Source organism: Malus sylvestris, chromosome 12 (assembly GCF_916048215.2).
Source record: "Malus sylvestris chromosome 12, drMalSylv7.2, whole genome shotgun sequence".
Taxonomy (NCBI): Eukaryota; Viridiplantae; Streptophyta; class Magnoliopsida; order Rosales; family Rosaceae; genus Malus; species Malus sylvestris.
Window position 1 is genome coordinate 20,338,499 of NC_062271.1, and position 24,926 is coordinate 20,363,424.

General features: G+C 36.4%; 3 protein-coding genes across 5 annotated transcripts; 2 read left to right on the forward strand and 1 right to left on the reverse strand.

The window, feature by feature from the left end:
* The first annotated feature begins 3,036 nt into the window (after positions 1-3,036).
* LOC126594176 (uncharacterized) lies at positions 3,037-6,127 on the forward strand. 2 transcript variants are annotated; one of them, XM_050260391.1, is made up of 6 exons: positions 3,037-3,173; positions 3,438-3,612; positions 3,936-5,204; positions 5,284-5,352; positions 5,430-5,628; positions 5,777-6,127. In XM_050260391.1, the coding sequence occupies exons 2-6, from the start codon at positions 3,610-3,612 to the stop codon at positions 5,845-5,847; spliced, it is 1,611 nt and encodes a 536-aa protein (XP_050116348.1). In that variant the 5' UTR covers positions 3,037-3,173; positions 3,438-3,609; the 3' UTR covers positions 5,848-6,127. The 2 variants fall into 2 exon arrangements, with proteins under 2 accessions (XP_050116348.1, XP_050116349.1); XM_050260392.1 differs by having other exon boundaries at positions 3,047-3,173; positions 3,895-5,204.
* Positions 6,128-8,963: 2,836 nt separating this feature from the next.
* LOC126593790 (ras-related protein RABE1a-like) lies at positions 8,964-13,500 on the reverse strand. Of its 2 annotated transcripts, none has more exons than XM_050259902.1 (9): positions 13,347-13,500; positions 13,095-13,214; positions 11,476-11,548; positions 11,279-11,379; positions 10,346-10,411; positions 9,993-10,090; positions 9,845-9,907; positions 9,671-9,763; positions 8,964-9,263 (listed from the first exon to the last, which is right to left on the reverse strand). In XM_050259902.1, exons 2-9 carry the CDS (start codon positions 13,165-13,167, stop codon positions 9,180-9,182), a joined length of 651 nt encoding a protein of 216 aa, XP_050115859.1. In that variant the 5' UTR covers positions 13,168-13,214; positions 13,347-13,500; the 3' UTR covers positions 8,964-9,179. The 2 variants fall into 2 exon arrangements, with proteins under 2 accessions (XP_050115859.1, XP_050115860.1); XM_050259903.1 differs by having other exon boundaries at positions 13,095-13,229; positions 13,347-13,460.
* Positions 13,501-20,766: 7,266 nt separating this feature from the next.
* On the forward strand, positions 20,767-24,373 carry LOC126593912 (soluble inorganic pyrophosphatase 4-like). Its single transcript, XM_050260083.1, has 8 exons — positions 20,767-20,935; positions 22,046-22,219; positions 22,320-22,348; positions 22,752-22,817; positions 22,901-23,008; positions 23,355-23,420; positions 23,492-23,694; positions 23,926-24,373. The coding sequence occupies exons 2-8, from the start codon at positions 22,048-22,050 to the stop codon at positions 23,966-23,968; spliced, it is 687 nt and encodes a 228-aa protein (XP_050116040.1). The 5' UTR covers positions 20,767-20,935; positions 22,046-22,047; the 3' UTR covers positions 23,969-24,373.
* The last annotated feature ends 553 nt before the right edge of the window (positions 24,374-24,926 follow it).

Below are 24,926 nucleotides of genomic sequence, written 5' to 3' on the forward strand. Positions count from 1 at the left end.
TCTGACATTGACACGTGTCGTGTTGTGATTGGCTTCTAATGTTGACACGTGTTGGGATTGGTCAAGTATGGTACAAACACATGACATTGCATGAAACTATAATATGACTATTGCATACACTGACTTACAGATAGTGAGAAAATTGATGTGGCTGCTTTGCTTTTGCTTGTGGGAGTCGAAGCTCCCATATGAACATACCATTTCCTTTTTTTTGTTCCTCCTTTCATAGCTCTCAGTGCATGTCGATATGTGGAACTTGATTCATTATCCGTTGACATCAAGAATGCAGGCCCCCATGCCTCACTTAAACACCAAAATAATTGGTGATTATTTAACAACATGTATTTCATAACCTTAGGACGAGGCTATCAAGATGTATATGTGAATATGCAGAGTTGAATTGCTCTTGTATGCACAAGTACGCATAGTTCTCATGAAGGAACAAAACTTCTGCTTGACCAAGTTGAGTCTAACAAAAATTTGTTGAAGACATTTGTGCAATCAGGACATAGGATAGGAGAAGATTGAAAAGCCACTTATAGGGAGTGTACTTAAGACTTCTGAGCAAAAGAAAAACACTCTACATCAACTCCATTGGCGACGAAGTTGCCTGAGAGGAATGTTCGAATAGAATAATTCAGCATGTGAATGTTTAAGGTGCAACAACTATGGGTGCCGCACTAACTTGCGTACGTGCTAAGGTCCAACTTTTTTCCACTATTACTAGAATGATTGCTTATGAATGAGTTATCATGAATTAGTATCTATGAATTTGAGACCAATGATCAAAAATATAAAATTAAGCTAACATCTCAAAATATAAGATCGAAAACCCAAGATCGAATGGGTTAAGACCGAATTAAAATCGATAACCTGAATGGGTTAAGACCAAATTAAGATCAATAACCCGAATGGGTTAAGACCGAACTAAGATCGAAAACCCAAATATCGAAAAACCCAAGATCGAATGGGTTAAAACCGAATTAAGATCAATAACCTGAATGGGTTAAGACCGAATTAAGATCGATAACCCGAATGGTTAAGACTGAATCAAGATCGAAAACCCAAGATCAAATGGGTTAAGACCGAACTAAGATCGAAAACTCAAAGATCAAAAAACCCAAGATCGAATAGGTTGAGACCGAACTAAGATCCAAAACCCAAAGTCAATTGGGTTGAGACCGAATTAAGATCGAAAATCCAAGATCAAAAGGGTTAAGACCGAATTAAGATCGAAAACCCAAGATCAAATGAGTTAAGACTGAATTGAAATCGAAACTTAAGACCGAATGGGGTCAGAAGGATCGTGATCGAACACAAATTTAGGATGCAAACACAAAGATTGTAAAACAGCTAAATGCCCAAGACCAAGGGTTGAAAACCCAAAACCCATGGTCGAATACCATATGATCACCTCGAAGGTTAAATTATGACTGTGTGATCATAGCCAAAGGCTAAACTACAATCGTAGCCGAAGGCTAAACTCATGTTCGAAGATCATCCACATGAAATCTTACATGTTTGGTTGTATCATACCAATGATGTCACATGAATTTTTGCAAAAGAAATATTTTTCCTCTACAAATTCATATGATATGTGTTTGTAGAGAAAAAAAGGGGGCATCTGTGGGTGCAAAAATTAAGGCTCAAGGAATAAGCCACTACCTAAATTTAGGAGAGTGGAGCTAGAATAAAGGAGCATGATCAAACACTTCCATGGAATATGGAACATGGAGAAATAGGAGGAAAGTGGAACTTGAAGCCCAAGTATTTTATGTCTATAAAGTAACTAGAATCCCCCGAGAACAGGGGGAGGGAAAAAAGGGAAGTATCAGATAGCTTTACAATGTCTTGCAATTATTTTGAACAACGACCGACTTGAGCGTCGAAGTGTTTTCTTGCAGGTCCCCCTGCTCTCATTGTTGACAAATGAAGATAGTGTCCAAGGCTTCTCAACGTGTTCAAGATTACTTGTTGGTGGAGAATTGGAGTATCCGAAATTTTCTGCTCCAACATTATGCTTTGTCATCACATGTGAAATGGGTTCATTCCCGCTCACAACGCACTTTTATAATTAGGAACTTTTAGGTTTTAAATTTATTCACAATTTCCACATCACTACACTTTATGGCTTCATCACCTTCCAGATGTCGGCTAGCACAGCTCGATTCGAAGTCCTAGTGGACATTCTGGGTGAGAGTGTGTCATGTTTTGGTTGGTGAATCGATGTGGTTCTAGGAGATTGAAGAAATGAAGAAGTGGGATTGTATGGGAGGGTGGGATTTGAAGCATGGAAAAGATGGTGAAGAAAGGAAAAAGCGATTGGGAAGAGGTTTTTTACCTTCTTTTTTTATTTTTTTTATTTTTTTTAAATTTTGTCTGTAATGATGTTTAATTACTTTTTTTTTTCTTTATGTTGTTCTTTGTTTTTCTTTTTTTTTCATCTTAATAATTATTGTATAAATTAAAAAAAAAATTATTATTATAGTACAACATGTTATCCGATTGACAAATTAATTCGATACAGCAACAATGTCCGACTAATTTAGTTAGTGTTATCCGACGACTATTTATATTATCCGATAAAAATAATCAGTACAGTCTGAGATGCCAAACGATGCCTAAAATACTAAAAAAGGGGAGAACGATGATGTACTCATTTAATATAAGTTTTTCTTGTTCAAACACTTTCAACTTCCAATCTCCAACTGGGAAAGAGATTATTTCCAAATCTCTTCCACCAAGGTCAACGAATCAAGTGATTCGGGCATTTGAAAATTCATCTAACTGCCCATCTCTTTTGATTCCTTAAAAGCTATAATAAATTTTTATCATTAGATGAAATTCCAAAGGTCCGGATCATTTAATCCGATGGTCTTGGTGGAAGAGATATATAGAGAATTTGTTTCCCTCCAACTAAAGCTCAGTCCAACCGGTTACAGAACAGTTCGAGTCCCAATGCCACGTGTACGGCCGCGATGCAATTTCCACGCAAAGTGAACGTGCAGGGCACCCACATCATCTTATAAGTTATATCTTTTTTCGCTTTACTTCAAAATCAAGTCCCTCTCACTGCAAGATCTCACCACGATCTCCGTCCGTACATTCTCCGGCGTGTTTTCCGGCCGACGCCGGAAAGTTCATTGATCATCGTCTACGGATCCCATAGTCAGGTTTGCATTGAAAATACCGCTGCTTTTGATGATACGTTACAGAGTAGGGTCTTAGGGTTAAGAGTCTCTCTTCCTATTTAGCTGATTAAGGCCCTGTTTGGTTGCACTGCTATTCAATAAGTGATTTTCAATCCTGGATTTTCAGAAAGTGGTATTCTTTGCATGACAAGTTCGATTTTCAACATTTTTGGTGTATCATCATTGTTTAATACTTTAATTAATTATGTTTATTGATGTATTTATTTGTTTAATTTTGTCTGGCAGATAAGTGCTGAAAGTTTTGAGCTTGATCAGTTTGGTATTTATAAAATTGGACTATCAATGTGCGTTGTTGGTGGAAAGAGATTGGTATATAGGAGTGTAAATAGTTGTTCAACCAGGTCCCCGGCAAGGGCAACAGCCTCGGCGGAGCGGAGTTCGAAGCGAAGCAGCAGAAATGGTATGTTTGAATCAAGTTTCATGTCTCTTTAATGGTGTTTTGCTTTCGAAATTGGCTCTTTTCATGTGTTTTTAGCAATGTGGTTTCGGTGATGCCTTGGTTTGTATCTTTTTGCTATTGGTTCGGTTGTTAGGTTTTCGTATGCAAATGTGTTCTAAGTTTTGGCTCTCATAACTGATTGATGTGTTTCGTTGTCGATTTAAGGTTTTTAGTATTAGCTTGTTATTTATTTACACCCACCATAGAGCTTTAAATTTCCTTATTTTCGTATATGTAAATTAGTTATGCAGTGAAGACGTCTTCCTGAGTAGTATTTGTGACAGTCTTTTCAGAATCACGGCCTATGGATGGCAAAGGGTACTGGGTGTTTAAATGAAGGTGAGGCGCTGTATGATAATTCCTCTAGAATTGAGCCTAAGCGTTCTCATCAGTGGTTCATGGATGGTCCTGAGGTAGGGATATTCCCCAACAAGAAACAGGTTGTTGAAGTTCCAAACAACAATCTGTATTCAGGAATGTTAAATGCAAATGTTTCTCCGTGGGGAAATGTTCCTGGTTTTCACTCATTCTCTGGCCAATTCGCTGAAAGGTCATTTGATTGTGAAATAGACCGGGCTGTGAAATTTGATGACACGAACATTCCGTCTGTTGGAACGGAAAAGATGAATTTGGCTAGAAAAGTTAATGAGGATCTATTTGGGAATGACTCCTCATTTGGTCTATCTATGTCCAACACACTAGAAGATCCTAGATCCAGTCCTAATTACAGTGGATTTAGAAAAGTCAAAGTTAGTGAGGTAAAGGACTCTGAGAATGGCATGCCCTTTTCAATAGGACAAACTTATATTCAGGCAGATAATGATGCCATGTTGGCGTCTCACGCGTACAAGGCCAAAGACAACTCAACTTCCACGGGTCCCATGTATAAGAAAGGGGATGACAACTTCATATCCATGAGTGATACCTACAGCAGGGCAGATAACGGCTTCATATCAATGGGGCAACCCTTTAACAAAGGGGATGAAAGCATATCATTTGGTCAATCGTACAAGGAGAGCAATAACACCCTGTTAATGGGTCAGACATGCAATAAGAGTGATAATAATATCATTTCTATCGGCCAAACCTATAAGGTAGAGGAAAATACCATATCAACAGATAATTTCTACAATAAAGGGGAAGGGAGTACCATATCCGTTGGTCATGCGACTCATGCCTACAGCAAGGGTGACAACAATATGTTGTCAGTTGGGCACTCTTATAATAAGCGAGAGAGTACTATCATATCCTTTGGCGGATGTGATGATGATGATGTGAATACCTCTGCAGTCTCTGGTTATGAACTTCTGATGGGTCAACCTTTTGTGAAAACAGAAACTGTGAATGAGAAAGAGTCAAGCAAATCAAATTCCGCTGCATTTGTTAATGTACCTCATATAACTGCTGGAAACGAAAATGTCCTGAAAAAGATAGTTGAACAGAAAACATCTAAGAAGGTTCCTCCGAACAACTTCCCTTCAAATGTGCGAAGTTTGCTGTCAACAGGTATGCTGGATGGAGTTCCTGTAAAGTATACAGCCTGGTCGCGGGAGGTAAAATCCTAGTACTCATGCTTTCATTTTCAGATTAGCTTATGTTCGGTGATGCATATATTCTTCATATGCATTTCAGAAGGAGCTGCAGGGTGTTATCAAAGGTTGTGGGTATCTATGTGGCTGTCAGTCGTGCGACTTCTCAAAGGTGAGTTTGTTCCAGTTTTTGCTTTTGACATATTGAAGCCCAGTTTGATGTCAATTGGACTCAACAATGCTTATCAGGTAATCAATGCATATGAATTTGAGCGTCACGCTGGTTGCAAAACGAAACACCCAAATAATCACATATATTTTGAGAGTGGTAAAACTATATATGGGACTGTTCAAGAGCTCAGGAGCACACCACAGAATATGCTGTTTGAAGTTATTCAGACTATTACTGGTTCGCCTATCAATCAGAAATCCTTCCGCCTTTGGAAAGGTGATGCACATGATCTTTTTATTACTGTTGGACACTTGACTTGTCCGTACACCATTTGACACTCCAAATTTCCCATTTTCTTTCTGGTATACGCGCTTTATGTTACGAACGTTGTCTTCTCATGCTTGCTCCTCTTTCTCCTTTTCAGAATCCTTTATGGCAGCAACACGTGAACTTCAGCGTATATATGGCAAGGAAGAGGGGAAACAGCTTAAATGAAGAAAGCTTGTTCGGAGGCAGGACCATCTTTTGTTTTGTGAATACAAGTAATCGTTTTTTGGCTGTACATTGGTACTCATTTGACGGTGACTTCATCACTAACGCAATGGCTCGGCATGGTTATGTGAAGGACAAGGTGTTCCTGTAAATCTTTGAGACAAACCTTATGTCAGAATAGAACCTCCGTTTTTAGTCGTCGGACATACGATGACGGGTTGTAGTTTGTATTTTGTAAGAGTGTTGAAGGAAATGAAATTTTAAGATAATTTGGCACTAAAAACATCACTACAAGAAAATTGATCTTTGGCGTGACCATTATGCACTAGTCACAAGCAGGGCCTGAATTAGTGACCAACTTTGCCAACCGATCACAAATGTTCACGTTGCTCAGTGAAATTTGTTTAGGCTATGTTCGGGTGAGAGATATATACATTTTGGATTCCTTCCATCATTTGTTCTTTTCGATTTCTCCTCGCATTTCATTTGCAAGATGCGATTGTGATGGCCTCAAGATTGATATTTTCTTTTACATCTCGTGCTTGCTTCGTTGCCGTTAATTCATCTTCGATCGTTTTGTCCGCGGACTCATAATCTATCGCTTTTACCCCCATACAACAAGATATAGGCCGGCAATTATGACCGCAGCACCCAGCAGCCTGTAAATGATCAAGTTAGAGTTGTTTAGAGTATCGCTTTGTCAAAACGAAAATTACACATAAAGCATGCAAGAGTGAGGGAGCTCATGCGGAACAAAGGAGCTCATGACAGCAACAATAATCATGCTTAGGGGACTGAAGGCTGTCAAAAATACAGGACCTCTGTCTTTCAGTACTACTCCTTGAATGTAATAAGCTAGTCCTGAACAGAATATTTCCTGCATGGATGTTGTATAAATTATTAAATATAAAGAGGCGAATTATATACGGAAATATGCACAAATACAACGCTTACGTACTATTTAATAAAAAAAAAACCATATGTTATAAATAGGCAAAAGTTATAGAAATAACATTTGCTAAAGACATGAGCGAAGCGGGTGCAAAATATCACATTATAACTTTATTAGCTATAACACAAAGGATGGCAGATAAAGAGAGGGAGAGAGATATATTGATATTATTTATTTGATTCTTTCTTTCGTAGTGTGTATTTTGATAACACACGGATCACTCTATTTATAGAGCTACTTCCGTGAAAACATCCAAAAATGATATGATGGTTACTTTTGATAATATTATATAACAAATATATCACTATTCTTTTCACTTTTTTTCCAATTGCATGTTGGTATACTAATGCATGTAGGATGTGGGCATACACCATACAGTTTTTACAACACCATAGTTTATATATGGTTTATTATTTGAAGGTCCAGTGATTAGGCCTTGGGCAAGATTTATAATGCGGACCCTCATTAAATACAACTTTGCATGTATAAACGTCACAAGAGAATTGCTATTAACACTTAACAAAAGTAACGATACACTCTTTCCTCTTACTACTTGTGTCAATAACAGCTCCGGAAAAAAAGAAAGATAAAACTGTCACTTGCAGTCTTGCATCAAATCTCCTTGGTCCTCCTCCACCCCAAGAACAAAAGCTCATGTCCCCTTGTTTTTTTTTTGGTCGATTCATGTCCTCATCTTGTTGAACTAAATATGAATGGTTTAATCGGTGGAATCCATATCCCGTTAAGTATCAGCAATTTCATCTTATGGTCAAATTTATGAAAAATAAGGATCTGTTTGGTATCCTACTCAAAAAAATTATAATTCTTAAAAACAACTTGGATGAACTTCTTTCAAGAACAATTTTTTTTACAACCCAAAAACTTGTTTGGTATCTAACCTGGAAACTATTTTAAATCTTCAAGGATTTAGGCCATATAACCCAAAAACTTGTTTGTACAAAACTATTAGGTGGCAGTGGCTGAGGGAGGATATTAAGGTTGGGTCGGAATCTGAGAAGCAACCCGGAAAATACTCACCAAGACCCAATATCTTGACGACTTGATTTGGAACTCTCAATTTCACACTTCATACTATGAAGTCATGTTGTCTTCAAATGGGTTTTGTTCACATATATGGTGGTGGGTTGCTAATTTCAAATGTTGCCATTGAAATTGACCAAATTGAGTTTGAAATAAAGCTTTGGTAATGGCGGAGAGGTGAGGTTGGGGCTTGCGGGTGATTAGAGTGAGAGGACGGTGGGTAAGGGATGGTGGGAAGGAAATATCTCAATCATTGGAAAGATCCATGTCATGGTCGCTGGAACATCTATCTCAGTCGCTGGAAACATATCTCTCATCGCCGCCAGTTACTCTCAGTTGATGTTTGGTGTCGCAAAGAAGAAGAAAAAAACAGTAAAAATAGACTTTTGTTGTTCTCAGATTTTAGGCTAGTTTTTGAGTTATTTTTTAGTTCAAGTTTTGCAAAACAGGCTTACCAAACAAAGTTTTGAGTTGTGAATTGAGAAACAGTTTTTGAATTAAAAACCTTTAACTCAAATAGAATACCAAACAAGCTCTAAATAATGCAGCTTTTTGGTGTAGCTCTGTGGGCAGCCGCAACATCAGAAGGTATACCCCAACGTCCTCAAAAATCCAAGTAAAGTTTATTCGATCCCAGTTTCGCAGACAAGACTTGTGCCAAACAGCGTCAGGAGAGTACATGTGTGATTCATGCCAAATGCACCAACAACAGTCTTAACACCACCCGTGAGGCGAACAAAATACGGCCGTGTTTCGGAGCATTTTAGATAAGAAAACATATGTTGGCACAGGGATAGGATGACTTCGCACGCGGCACCTAAACTACTTACGTCCGGAACACAAACAAACTATCGTAAGTATGATGAGATATGCTAGCGTTAGTTGTTAGTTGTCCATGCTCGTACATGACTATAAACCATTGATTAGCATCGCCTTCACTTCCACAGCAATCAATGGTTACCACGAGGAGTAGCAAACCCAAAAGGATCATAAAACGTATGATAGTTGTCGACATAGTCTAATAACTTCACACAAAAAAGTTTAAAACAAAGGGTAGGGAATTTCACACATTTTCTCCAGGAAATTAAAGGAATGAGCGGGAAAGGAGAGAGGATGCTCAAGAAGATAAACCTAAATGAAAAATCAACTAATATATAATTGACTTCCCAGAGTATGAGGATCTACCATTCACACCCAAATCACAAGTACTTATAAAATAATGATAATAGAAAGCGATACAAACACAAGTAACATAGTTGTGACAAATCAGTTTTTCTCCCCAGCGTAGTGGTTGCGTTTGCCTTAAACATTTACCCATCGCATCATGTTCGACACAGTTTTCCTAAGAACCGCAACACGCTGATTTTTGGGCAGCTTGAGCAGCCCCAGCTCCCTGGTCTGGTTGGTTAATCTTGATTGTCTGAGGCTGCCAAAATCCAACAAAAGTAACCTCAGTATATCATCAGAGCACGAGATGAAAGATTGAGTTTAATCAAACAATCGCCAACCAGCTCTAGTTGGTAGCAAAGACTTGATAATGAAAAAAACAATTCGGCACTTTAGAGGGTGACTGACTTCCAACTGATATATGCACCCACTACACACTTTCATTTAATTATTGAACACAAAGAGTTTCTTTGAGCCAGAAAAGGCCCTCTTTTCCATTTAGTTATTAAAAAGAAACCGTTTCTAGAGATAAAAAATGGATACCATATATTTCAAGTATTAAATTAAAAAGATCACATAAGTACCAATAATTTAGTTATAGAAAGGAAATCTAGCTACGTACGTATCAGGAGAAATGTAGTAATATAAGTGACATGGACATTATACCTCAGCCCTCGAGTCAGTATCGGCAAGTCTTTGCTTGATATCCCTAGCTATTGAAAAGAAGACCTCTTCCACATTCAAATTTGTCTTTGCACTCTGTAATTCACAATATCTTTTCAGGAAAATGGGAAAAAACCAAACTACATTGTAAGTAAGAAGACACCATGAGAAACTCACGGTCTCAAAGAATTTGATGCCATATTCGTCAGCAAGGGCTTGACCCTTCGAAGTGGGGACAGCCTGAAAGAGGTCACTTTCGTCAAGACAAGATTGAAGAACCCTGAATCACACTCAAGAAACATACAAAGAAGGGATTGGAACAAACCCTTTTGCTTTCATCCATGTCAGCCTTGTTACCCACAAGGATCTTGTTGACATTGTCAGAAGCATGCTGTTCTATGTTTCGAATCCAATTCCTAATGTCTGAATACAGATAAAAATATAGCTTGATTACCATGTATATGTAATAACCATAACACATAAAAAATAGACCATAAAAATTCACATATAATTCCAACAGTCCAAGTGTACAACCCCAATATCAAGAGAAATATACCGTCTTTTTTCATATTTTTTGGAAAAGGAGAAATATACTGTCATCAACAGAGATCTAGAAAGCTAGGGAACGGACAAATGATGAATATATGCATAGGGTGATGTAAGTGATGAAGAAGTTACTGTTAAACGATGACTCGTCAGTGACATCATACACGAGCAAAATACCCATGGCTCCACGGTAGTAAGCTGCAGAGACAGAATACAAGGTTATCAAAATTCTTAGGAAATGAAGGCAAGATTCCAAAAACTATCAATCTAAAAGGTAATATGAGATCTCAGCACAATTAACAGCTTTAGATGTATTTTGGAGCCACACTCAAAAAGGCGACCAAATATTATGACTTCATAAACTAAATGTGCTGAAACCCAGTTCCAACTCTGACCACTTAATGTGCCCACCGGCCTGACCCACAAAAGTTGAAAACTGAGAGAAAATAAGGCCTGCAACTGAACTGGCCCTAGTCATCAGGTTTACATAATTCTTCCATGCACGTCTCACAACTGTAACAAGAAGGCAACAGAGAAGCTCTGGAATTATACAAGACCCTCCACATTCAGATTGCCGCAAGCCAGCAACATAGAAAATATGGAAATATCTTAAGTTTAGACCAAACACCAGCTTATCCAGAGTATTAAGTTTCTTGCTAGTGGTTTGACTCCACTAATCCCAATGGAGTCAAACCAAACATAGTATCACTATAAACGTACAACACTACAGCGACACCATGCCCCTTTTTTGACGGGAGACTATAGTAGTAACAGCTTCCAACCTACTCTTTAACGCTGAACTTGATCAAATTTACAGCTCCAAATTGAATTTCGGAACCAAATACAAGCCCTGCTGAGCTTGAAGACATTGGGTTGTTCTAACTTAAAAACATTAAGATCCAATTTCGGTTAATACATGCTCCTTCATGAAGATGCATAATTGATAAACGAGCTTGCAAACACAGCTGTAAGAAGCATACAATCAAAACTTCCATTTAGGAGAAAGTTGGACATGGTTACACATTCAAGTTCAATTTAAAAACAATTTGAAGCCACAGAACTAACCAGTTGTAATTGTTCGAAACCGTTCTTGACCAGCAGTATCCCAAATTTGCAATTTAATTCTTTTCCCATCAAGCTCTATGGTCCTTATCTTGAAATCAATACTGTCAAAGAATTACAACCTAGCAAGATTCAGAAAGCGTTGCAGAAAAATAGAGATAACAAAACCTCAATCACATTCAAGCACAAAAATTTCCTACCCGATGGTTGTAATGAAACTAGTTGTAAAGGACCCATCAGAGAAACGCAGAAGAAGGCAACTCTTACCCACACCTGTAAAGTCACATAACAAAGAAAACAAAAAGGAATTAAACTCAAACTAATGGTTGTGGTACATACAAGGACACATAAACCATAATTGTGAACAGGCTCGACATCCTTAATCAATAAAGATACGTCATCTGATCCTAGTAACCCTTGAAAGGCATTTGAAAACAATAAAATCATTGGTTGCCTGACGATTTTAAACAGAACTAATCAACCCAATGCAACAAACATTCCCTTAAATTTGGAAAAAGTCCGAGGTGTTAGATGGAACGACACCTTCAGAAATATCAATGAACTAGCAAATACATGGTTTACAAAACTACTTCATACAGCTAGTGCGTTTAGGCTCAACCATTACTTTATGTTATTAGATTGAAGAGGTGTCTCAAATATGCATAACTTGGCCTATTGGAAACTCCCCAAGGTGTGGGCCCCTAAAAGGAGTCACCCTGTGGAAAAGTTCAATCTTGCAACACTTGCTCAAAATAATGCACTGATGAAAATTTCCTTACAAACGGGAACACATTATCAAAGAAATTACGCTAAGTGGACTCCTAAGAAAGCAGCATTCACTAGATTGACCCGAACATATGCTTCAAACTCCAATAGTCCCGAACCACAACAGGATTACTTTGAAATGCATAAGGACTATACCTCAAAATACAGATACCACATGAAATTCTGACTCAAAGGAAGCTAACTTAGAACTTCAATTAACTAAATCAATCACAAATCTAACAACTCAGACTGCCTATTCAGAACATACGCCATCTGATCCTAGTAACCCTTGAAAGGCATTTCAAACAATCAAATCATCGGTTGCCAGATGATGGTAAATAGAACTACCCAACCGAATGCAACAAACATCCCCTTAAATTTGGAAAAGTCCAAGGATTTCAACGGAACGACACCTTGGGAAAATCAATGAACCAACTTACACATGTTTAAGGCACCACATCAAACAGCTAACAGGTTTAGGCTCAACTATTGCAGACTCCCCAATGGTGAAGTTCAAGCTAGCAACACTTGCTGAGAATAATCCACTGGTGAAAATCTCATTATCAAATAGGTAAATTATGCTAAGCGGAGTCCTTAGATAGCGCCATTCGTTTAATACAATAACCCAAACATATGCTCCAAACTCTTATAGTCCCCGAATACAATGAAACTATTTATTTTGAAAATGCATACAAAATATACCTGAAATGCTGCTCAAAGGAAGCTAAACTAGAACTTCAACTAACTACATCAATCACAAATCTAACAATTCCAACCGCCTACTCGAACGAAGAGGCTAACCAAACCGCAACCTAAAACTTTCACCTCCAATAAATTACGCACATCAATCATGTACCTGAATTAACAGCAACAAAAAATACGATCTACCAAACAGAAATCGAAATCACAAATATCCTAAATATGCACGTCATTAGCCCTAAATCAACCCTCAAATTAGAACCTAAAATTCCCAAACAATATACGATCAAACGACGACGCAATAGCAGATTTCAGACCAGGAGATCAGAAATTTCCTAGAGATGTAAAATCGTACCGCTGTCGCCGATCAGGAGGAGCTTTATGAGGTAATCGTAATCAGCTCGAGCTCTGGCAGGTGGAGCAGCCATGGCAAGAATCCCAAAGCCACAGAAAATTTACCAGTGACGATAAAACCCTAGAGAGGAAACCGCTGATTGGTGAATAAATTACAGAGAAAATTGAAACCAAATTTCAGACGCAGAAAAATTAGAGAAAATAATAAAAAAAATAAAAAGGAGAAATTTGATTCGAGGAAGGAGAGAAATACCAGATCAGGAGAGAGAGTGAGATCTAAGAAAATGTGAGAGAAAGAGGAGGGAAGCGGAAGCAGAGTCCCTGTTACGTCAGCAGACTCAGCAGCACAAGTCGGCCGTTGATTTTTTGTTTTTTTTGTTTTTTTTGTTTTGATTTTATTAGCGAGAGAAGTATTGTGGTGGGGTACGAGAGTTCCTGGCCGTTGGATTATAAGGGGAACGAGATCTGAGTAGATGAAAAGCGCGTCATTGTACTCGTGAAGAGCGTCGCAGATGTTATGAATCTTAACAAGAAGTTATTTTGAATGTGCATGATCTGGCTGAATATCAACGATATGGTAAGGACGTTGATATTAAGTAAATATTACATTGATATTTGATTGATACATATGACGTAAATAATTAGTATCAAAACGTTATAAGTTAATAGGACAAGGATTGTCTGTCCTTCCACTTTCGATGTCCTCTCATGCCCTTCTATTTTATATAGTCACAGTTAAGCCACGTCAACATTTTATATTATTTTTTTATAGAGATAATAAGAAAAAAAATGAATAGTAATATAAAATGTTGACATGGCTTAACCGTGACCACACAAACAGGAGGGCACGGGAGGACATCGGAAGTGAGAGGGCAGACAATCATTGTCCAAGTTAATATAACGTTGTTAAGATGATATTAATATCGGTTCTCATATCAATAGTTGTGTCATTCACGTCAGATCATGCACAGTCCACGTGAGAATCATGTATATGCATTATGGTATATGATCGATCTCCACCAATTTCTCTTCCTTCATCATAACAACTAATAATATAACTCACTAAACGCTAATGTTTGGCAAGAAAAAACCATTTGACAATTCTTAAAGAACAACAAGCTATATAGAAAATTACAGCAATACCAAACTGACCCCTAAACTAAAAAGTTCTCATCATCTTACTAATCAAAAAACGAGATGATGTTTCACAAACCTATGGAAGGCCGACCCACCAAAACTAGTTTTGATCATTTGCCCAAAAGCGAATTTGAACCATATTATTGCTAGTTTATTATGAGGTTTAGCTTACTGTCCTACCTCCTCTAATATAAATAATATTGTTTGTTAAAAAAAATCACAATTTGTTGAAACAAACCTTCCCCCTAAGCCAAACTTGAGGGCCTTTAGTTTAGGGTTTAAGGGCTCATAGTTTAGGCCTTTCAAGTAATTGGGTTCATCATCTTTTTTGGAGTCCATGCCTTTAACAAAAAGGCTTCTATCAGGTGGCCTGCCCTTGATTTTGGACCAGATACCCTTTACAAAATAACTTCAATTTTTAAGTTTTTATTTTTATTTCTATATAATTTAATTGTCAACTTCAATTTTAAGTTGTTTTATTTTTTTATTTTTTGTGTGCAAAGATCTAGTTGTCATGTATGCCTCCTACCAACTAAGAGTGTAACACGCATTCGCACATTCTAAGAAGATTTCAGATCAAAATCAACATATAAAATATGCCAACTAACTAATAATTTTAAAACAGCCCAAAAATAAATCTCAGGTACCCTTCCGCTTGCATTCCAAGACTTCTGCGCACCTTCCAACTCTTATTAAAATACCAATTATAATAAATTGGCCACCTATGCATTCAGACAGTACGTCCCTTTATATACGTACATATATATATATATATACGTACATATATATATATATATATGTATATATATATATATATAATTTTAAATGCCCGAAATTGGAAAGGGAGAATATTTTTTTCTTTTAAACAACAGATATTATTTGCACTAAGACTTGTAGAATCATCAGAGAGATAGGCCAAGGGCCTACTTCCTACAACAACTATAGTATCTTCAACTTGGTAACTATCACCTGCATGATCCGTCAGATGTGGGTTTTATCACAAAAGATTTCGGTGTTAGTTAGAATGAGATTATGATATTTAAACTATTATTTTTGTTTTTCTACGACTGATGTAGGATTCAACACACCCTCTCACATGAGACCCAATTACTGAGTCACACATGAGAGATCATACATCGACAAACACATGGAGCTAAAGGGACTCACCCTACACGCAAGGCAAAAGGACCCACCATCATCGAATGGAGCCAACGGGACCCACACATCATGTGGCAGTACATTACGGGCCTGATCCCTAGCTCTGATAACATGTAGAATTATCAGAGAGACGAGTCATAAGCCCACTTCCAACAACACTGATATTATCCACAACTTGGTAATTACCACCTGCACAATCTGTCAAATGTGGGGTTTTATCACAAAAGACACATGTATTAGTTGGATGTGGTTCAAATTCGTTTTTGGGTAGAATTGAACCTAAGACCTCTCACTCACAAGTGAAGAGGAATGTGAGAATTTAAACGCAAAGTTATATTGCTATTTAGTAATATGGTTTAGTAGTATTCATCTTCACTTATAAGTAAGAGGTCTTAGACTCGATTATCGCCAGAGACGAATTTAAAACATATTATTATGGCTAGCCTAGTGTAAGGTTGAGTCTCACTCCCCTCACCTCTTTAGTGTAAATAATGTCGTTTGTTTATAAAAAATGTACATTAATATTGAACTCGTCATCTATATGAAGCAACTTTATTCGTTTACTTACAAATAAAATAAGAAAAGTAATGCTAAAGAGATTAAATTTGCAAACTAAATAATCTGTCACAAATAGGAATGAACACGTTTATCAATGCTTAAGTAATAAACCAATCATCAACGTCCATATCTTTTAGTTTTCAAAATTTAGTTTACAAATTTAATTCCCCAAGCATTACTCAAATAAGAATACAAACAAACTATAAGTTAAAATACTAGCAGTTTTTTAATTATAAATATTTGATACTTAAAACTAAAAGATGATGAGGTGCCATGTGTCAATCCCATCCTTAATTCTGCCAAATATAAAAAATTGATCATCTCTGGATCTCTTCCACCAAATTCACCCAATTACCTAATTCGGGCCCTTAAAATTTGATCAAACGACTAAAATTATTATAATTTTTAAAGGGACTCTTGTTTGTAGCCGTTAAATCAAATTTTAAAGGTCTAGATTAATTGATTGGTTGAATTTGGTATAAAGGATTCAGACATGATCCATTTCCCTAATATCTGAAAGCCTTCTATCTTCTGGCACTTCCACTTGTAAGTTTGTTTTTATGTGGGAGTTGTGATGGACGATCGGTTTTCTTACCAGTCAATTTGCTGTGTCGGCTGGCTAGCTCTTTCCAATCATACTTTATTCTTCCGCAATCCGCACAAAGACCCAAAGGCAATTCAAGACGCATTCGCCAATTTATGGAACAATTATCACTTCATCAAAAGGACAATAATTAGAATTGTACTTTAGAAGTTTAGCTGTGTAGTTCAGAAGTTTAGTTGTGGTAAGGTTAGTTGTTTACGTAATTTTTGATCGTTGATGTATGTGAGGTTTGCAGTACATTAACAGTTCGAATTCATCTATATTGTCAATATATAACTGACTAGGTTCACTTATGCACAAGTGGACCATTAAAATTACAATTTTTTTTATAGATTTTAATACGTGATAAATACGTATTTATGTCACTTCATTTTCATGAATACGATTGATGTTACACATGTAAAACAAGATTCTTAGTGCAATATTTGTTGCCATATGAGAAAGATTCGAGCAAATTTTAATTTTTCTGATTTAAAAAATAAATGAAGAAAAAACGATATGAAATTGGTCAGCATATTTAAAAGCATAGAATTAAAGTGGAATATTGCATGGCGCAGGAATTCCGAAGTATCGATTCTCTAGATGAGGAAAAATCAAAGTTAGAAATTTGCGAGTAAGATTCCTCACCCAAATTCCGATCCCTTTGTTTTTGTATTGATGCAGGCATGTTCAAGTTAAGTTTTTCAAGGAATCCTTCTTCAGACAAATTTGAAATTTATAATCGAATAGATGTCTCAACAGATAACAACTTACACAGAACCAGTTTATTATATTTGTGGCATCTCTAATATCGCACTGTCATGTAGATAAAAACTTACACATAACAATAAAGTATTGAACTTGAAGACGCCATCTAATAGTAAACTCGTTTCATTTAAGTTTATCTCACTAGCATTGCCACCATTTAGTAACATCATTTTCAGGTAAGTAAGTCAAATGCTATATATGGATCTTCACATCGGTTTCATGGTAACTTTACTACATCAATAAAAATGTCATCTTGACCTAAAGCATGTGATGTGTCGTAGTGTCTGATAAGTAATAAGAGAGCATTTTTCGTTTGGTCACATATTTTGTACCACCATTTGTATCATTTCTATTAGAGGTAGAGGGCCTACTAACACATCTCTATCAAAGAAACAATACAAAGGATGGTACAAATAAATGGTACAATCAAAATTTTCCCCTTGCTCGTCCTCGAGTGGTGAGTATAGTTGTTGGTATGGCTGCTTATTTCTTTTGCTGAGTTTTTTTAGAGGCAAATTAGTGTATTCTTTGCGCATATTAATTTGTTGTTGTGAAATTAGATATTAAATTTAATTTGCTCTCTAGTTAGACACATATATTTGCATATGTGGATTTATTTATGGCCCTTGTATTTTGTTATGCTGACCTCATAACAGCTGACCTGAACAGCGGATTCGTGAGGTTCATAGTGATTGTAGTGAAGACGATGATCATTTCCTCTACTTGGGCTTCTTTGTCCACTTGACCTACTAACAACTTTTCTTTAAGTTATCTCTTATACTATTTTCTTCTATATGAATGAAGCTTAATTCAGACAAATGAAAAGATGTTTGAGGCGGACATTTGTTGAAGTTAAACGACATCCTAGAAGGTATGAGTTCGATATTCTAAATTGACATTTGTAGTTCGAGTCCAAATTGATAAAATACAAAAGTTCATGCATAATCAAAACAAAATTTAAAAGAGAACAACTTATATAGACAACATAACGGTGCACTCGGTCATATAAGTATTTCTCAAACCAAAGCGAAGAAGAAGAAAAAAAAAAAAAGGACAAATGAACAAACTGGTACATAATGGCTGGCCACGAAGAAGTCCTTGAGATTGACACGGTCTGTGTTTTATCTTTCCTAAAATCTACTTCTTGAACCATTCGCCAGCAGGTCAATTAAACTGACCTAATTCCAAGAGTCCGAATCTTATGTACCGAAATTCTACCATCGTGTCCTGCATCGACCGAATCTATAACGTAAATTTTGACTATTCCACGAAACAGTGGCAATAAAAATATGTGAAAGAGTAAATTGTAGTTATAGTCTTTTAACTTTAATTCAATTAGAGTAATGGTCTCTCAACTAAAAATTCATTATTATTGGTCTCTCAACTCATCAAAACGTGCAGCTATAGTCCCTCAATTAAACATGTATTACCATTGGTCCATCAACTTTAATTCAACTGAAGAAATTGTCTCTTAACTTTAATTCAATTGTAGCAATGATCATTCCAACATAACTCGTTTTGACAAAATTTTTGACGTAGTTGATAAAAAGGACCATAATTACACACTTTGATGAGTTGAGGGACCTTAATTATATAAATGGTTATTCCAATATAACTTATTTTGACAAAATTTTGACGAAATTAATGAAAATGACTATAGCTACACATTCTGATAAGTTGAGGGACCAACAGTAATGAATTTTTAGTTAAAGGACCATAATTTTAATTTGATTAAAATTAAAGAACTATTATTACAATTTACTCGTATGTGAAATCTATCCAAAGTTATGAATAAAGAAAGAAGAGTAGTTGGTATTAGCAAAATCAAAAGTCAAACCTAACAAAAATGGGGCGTCGGAGCTTTTGGAGCAATGGATAGGCATTCCCACTCATCTCTTACACACCACCCACATGCCTAAGATAGAGGAAACGATGATCCCCCATTGGCTCTCGTTGCTTCTACGTCACCTCTTTCATAAATGACTATTAGCGTTTGACTGTCTCACTTATACATAGTGTTATCAATCAAATTATGCATGTATATTTTATTATTTTATGTGTGACTATTATATCGTTACTACTGTTATTATGATGTGATATGTGAAGCATTCAAGTAGATACATTCATATTTACTGAGATTAAAATTAAAATTATATAGCGGTTACAATCACTTGTCATATTATATAGTAAATAAGGATATGAAAATATTAGGAAGATCATATTTTTGTATCATATGATGTGATAGTGATATATACATATCACGTCCATTAATGAGTTATTTTTATTAAATGTTAGTTGTATGCATCACTTGCATATGTGATAGTACACTAAATATGTAAAAATGTGTGGTCTCTCTAGCAAAACTCATAAAAATATGTACAAATTGCTTTATTCTAAATTACACTAAGTGTTTAAGATATCAATATGTGTGGAAATATTGATATGAAGATTTGCAAAAATAGCGACAGATCAAACATTGGTTTGGACGAAATATAAAAGTTTTTTCGATATTTAACAGACGTGTCAGAAATATCGATGATATCTATCGATTTTAACCTAAACATAAGATTTTCTTCGATATGAGACTTCACCCCCCATTTTTATATCTTTCTCTAATTTTTTTTAACAATATTGACCTTATCGAATAAATTTTAAACACTAATTACACGTGAAGATATAAATTTTATTTATTTATGCCTTATACTAGATTCATACCATATTAACCATGCTGCCCATATCCTTAATATATCAAAGTAAATTATAATCATGCACCATTTTCTATTTTTGCACGCTCTTGTTTATATGGATCGTCAAATTCAATAAATTAAATAAAAATAATGAAGAAAATTAAATAAGAGTATATAGAAAAAGTCATCTACACCGCAATCATATTATCCGTATTTAGATCTTATCTTTTTATCGTTTTATTCCCTTTTACGATCTCGCAATTTTATCTAATCATCAAAACTATCTACTTTTAGACGACCTTTAAAGATCATCTTTAAAAATAATCAAATAAAAAATTATTTAAGTGATAAATTAGACGTTGTCATATAACTTTTAACGTTTATGATTCTTCTATAACACCTACATCATCTCCTCTCCCACCAATCCAACTCTCCTAGGATTAGCGTGATCCGTCAGCTAGACCATCCCCGATTCCCCACCCACATAATCCCGGATACGTTTTGTCTCATGGAGACTACTCACCGTCCGATTCACGATGTCGCAGCGAACCCAGTAAAAAAGCCCTCACGACCGTTAGGAATACCGTCTCTGTCCGTCTGTGGGACCAAATACCTACCAATAACCACCCGCCACGTAGCACATCGATGCCAGCTGGAAACACGTTAATTTCGGTTGGACAGAATATCCGGATTCCATGAGCACCAAAACTTGGGAAATTTTCACTTTAACTTTTCATTTATTTTATTTTATTTATTTATTTATTTTCCTTTAAATGGGAAAGCACAAAGAGAGCGGGAACACGTACAGCTGCTTCTTCCTTTCATATTCTGCTTGAGCGCCCCATTCACCCCACTTCCTTCCTCTCTTTCAATTTTTTAGATCTGCGCTCTCTTCCTCTCGAAGCTTTCTCCTCGCTCCGCCGACGGATTTTCAGCTCCGTTCCTCCGCCGGTACGTTCTCGCCTAGCTTTTCCGACTCCGTAACCGTCGTTTCGTTCAATTTACGCTGCATTTCTCGCTGTTTTTTGCATCGTTTTGGTCAACCTTACTGTCGTTCTAGCTGATTTGATCGTCGTTCTTGTTGTGTTTGTGGATCTGGTTTTGTTCTCTTCGGTTTTCCGAGGCAGAATCCGTCGACTTGGTCAAATTTATAATGCATTCGTAGGTTTTTTTTGCCGTCGTTTGGTCAACTGTGCATTCTAGCTGATTTTCGCGTTGTTTTTATTCTGTTCGCGGATCTGATTTTTTCTCTTCGATTTCGTTATGCTGCTCGTATGCGTTTGCTTTCGCTGCGCGCGCTCCATGTTTGCGTTTTAATTACTGTTAATCGCCATTTAAAATGAATTATTGTGCCGAATTTATGTAAATTTCAGAGATCAATCTTTCTAGTTGTTAATATCTAAAATTGCTCTTTGTTATCGCTCTGAAATTGTTTATGTTTTCGGCTTCTGGATTAATTGCAATTTTCTTAATTTTTCAGTTAAGTTAAAGAGTTACTGTTTGGCAGGTCTAGACGCGGATTTTCTGTGTATTTAGGTCAAAAAGTTTTCCTTTCCGTTTCCTTTGCTCTTTGAAATAAAACGCTTTGCTGACGCGTTTCTGGAAACGTTTTCCTTCACAGTCAATTTTACGAGGCTATTTTGGATTATTTTATTGAATTTTATCCTCCGGAATTGAAGAGAAAAGTGAGCTTTTACAAAATTTTAGAGCTATGGGCATTTTTGGATTTGTTGTGAGAAAGTAATTCTTTTACTTACTGCCTTTTGTCATTTGGATGATTGGAATCTCATAGCTTCGGACCTTTAAATTGTGAAATGTTGCATTAGTTTCATGTGATCTCGGTCTTTAATTTCGAAGGAAAAAGTTTCAATTTGTTTTAATAATTTAGATTTTCAATCATAACTCATAATCGTATCTGACGGGATATAAATGATTATTCTAGATCTTAGCTTTTGAGACTTGTGTTTAGTGCCTGTGTGGCACACTCCATGAAACATTATCGAAAAATCGCATTCAAAATATTTTGTTTTGCTGAGTTCATGTGGTTTATGTATCTTGTAGATATGGCTCCACCAATTGAGACAGTTCAGAAAGTTGAGCCTCCTCAAAAAGTTGTGGAATCCCATGTCACCTATCATCATGATCACTCCTCGCATCCACCTCTTAATGAGAGGATACTTTCATCCATGACCAGGAGGTCTATCGCTGCTCACCCATGGCATGACCTTGAAATCGGTAAGCAGTATCTCTGGTAGCCATCTTCGTCGTGCTTCATTTCTTTTATCTTATTACCTGTGTCTAAACTTGTCTTCTTTCTTTTTCCATATCAATGCAGGACCAGGAGCTCCTAAGATTTTCAACTGTGTAAGTATATTGAATCATAATAACTGTTTGATGCATTAAATTTTTTGATGATTTATCTTCGGCTTTGCTCAAATTTTGAATTCTCTGTAGTCTGTACTTAAGTTGAACTTATAGTGATTATATCTTGACCTGAATGACTACCCAATTGAAAAAGGTAACTTAGGAAGTCATATTAGATTAAGTTGAGTTGACCAGCTATCCAGAATCTGGAGACATTCTTGACATTTACTGATATTTAATTAATCTTCCGGAAAATTATTGTTAACATTATTCTCTAAATAATCAATTTTCATGTTGCAATTCTAATAGTTATGGCATCAATAGTACTTATTCACAAGAGTGTTCAATTGTGTTTGTCACTCTACTGACCATTGTTCTTGTGGAAACATGATTAATCATCCAGGTTATCGAAATCCCAAAAGGAAGCAAGGTGAAATATGAGCTTGACAAGAAAACTGGACTCATCAAGGTAAATATCTGTGCCAAGCTAATCTTCCTGGTAACTTTAGTACGTTGAGTGTGACTGCTTACGGGTGTTTTTTCTATGTGTAGGTTGACCGCATATTGTACTCATCTGTTGTCTACCCCCACAACTATGGCTTCATCCCCCGTACCCTTTGTGAGGACAATGATCCCTTGGATGTCTTGATTATTATGCAGGTATTTTTATGCTTCTTTCTGCTGCAAATGCTATATTGGAACTTTATTTCATGAATATCGGGCAATGAAAACCTGAATATGATATCAACCTGTTGGGCACATACTACCCATGTCCTATCATTCGCTCTGAGACAATCATATGCATGTCTCATTAAATAAATAATAATCATATAAAAAAATTTGGGCTTAATTTGCCATATTTGTAAGGAATCGTGTTTTTGAAAGTATTGCGTTATCTTTGTAAGTAACTTTACACAGCTTCCAAATCCATTTGGTTTATTTTAAAGCTGATGCTTGTAAGCGGAACCTCAATCTGATTTGTTTTGACACTTGAAAAATCTTACAGGAGCCAGTTGTTCCTGGATGCTTTCTTCGTGCCAAAGCTATTGGCCTGATGCCTATGATTGATCAGGTAAATATGAAGACAGAACGCGTTGTTATCTTAAATTTGTCACAAAGGTTTTTAACTTTTCATTTATTCAGGGTGAGAAAGATGACAAGATCATTGCTGTTTGTGCTGATGATCCTGAGTACCGACACTACAATGACATCAAGGAGCTCCCACCTCACCGTTTGGCTGAGATCCGGCGCTTCTTTGAGGACTACAAGAAAAATGAAAACAAAGAAGTTGCAGTTGACGACTTTCTCCCTGCAGCTACTGCCTTTGACGCAATCCAGCATTCCATGTAAGTGTCAATCCTGTCTGACCTTCGCACACTCATATGACTACCTCTTTGTCTATGAATTAAACTGTCGATAGTCTTACAAGAATGTCGTGGATACAAGTTATGCCTCTGTCTAAATTTCTTTTGACGTCAACCAGTGTCCATGTGTATAACATTACTCATTCTCGTTGGTTTGTTTAGTTCTACGAATGGCGTATAATCTTAATCTCTCTCTTTGTTTCGTTGTGATAGGAACCTCTATGCGGACTACATTGTGGAGAGCCTCAGGCGGTAGTTGTTCGTGCAAGTGATGAAACATGGTGCTATCACTACTCTTATATAGGGAACGTTATGTATTCGTTTCTCTGTTATGAAAAATAACTGTATTATTTGGTTGTTAATGCAGACATTTATGCCTTATGCTCCAGACTCTAGTTGGGATTGCGTCTTAAACCCTTTATATAGTAATGGTATCGACGAAAATGATAGGAGAAAGGAGAAAGGAAAATAGTCTGGGTTGATATATATATTGGTTTATGCCTTTATTTTTTCATTTGGTATGTGACTCTTGAGTTGAGTCTTCCCTTTCTGTTTTTGTTGGAGAAACATGTTTTATTTGCTTTCTTTGTGTCGATGTAACGGAGCAATTCATTTTGTAAAATGCTTAATTTCAAATGTATCATTTGTTACCAATTTCAAATTATGATTTTCCGATGAAATAATCGGTTCGAGGGAAGGCTTAACTCTTAGCCGAGATTGAATCTCAATATTGACCCTTTCATGTGATCCCATTAGTGTCGTACTTGCCAACTGTGCAGGTTGAATTTTAAACCTTCCATTTGTAAGTAAAACGGAATATTGAGTAATATCTAATTAATGGTGAAGCGTCTCATGCTGAATAAATTCGTTCATGTTTGAGATTTTATCTCAAAAAACGGTGATTCTATTAGCAACAAGGCACCCACTTAATTTTAGCAATGATTCTTAACTTTAACTCAATTGGAGCAATGGTTCCTCAACTAAAAATCCATTACTATTAGCTCCTCAACTCATCAAAACGTGCATCTATGGTTCTTCAACTAAAAATTAATTACCATTGGTCCCTTAATTTTAATCCAACTGGAGAAACAGTCCCTCAACTTTAACCAAATTGGAGCATTGATCCCTCAACTTTAACTCAATTGTAGCAATGGTCCTTCTAACATAACTCATTTTGACAAAATTTTGACGAAGTTGACGAAAAGGATCATAGC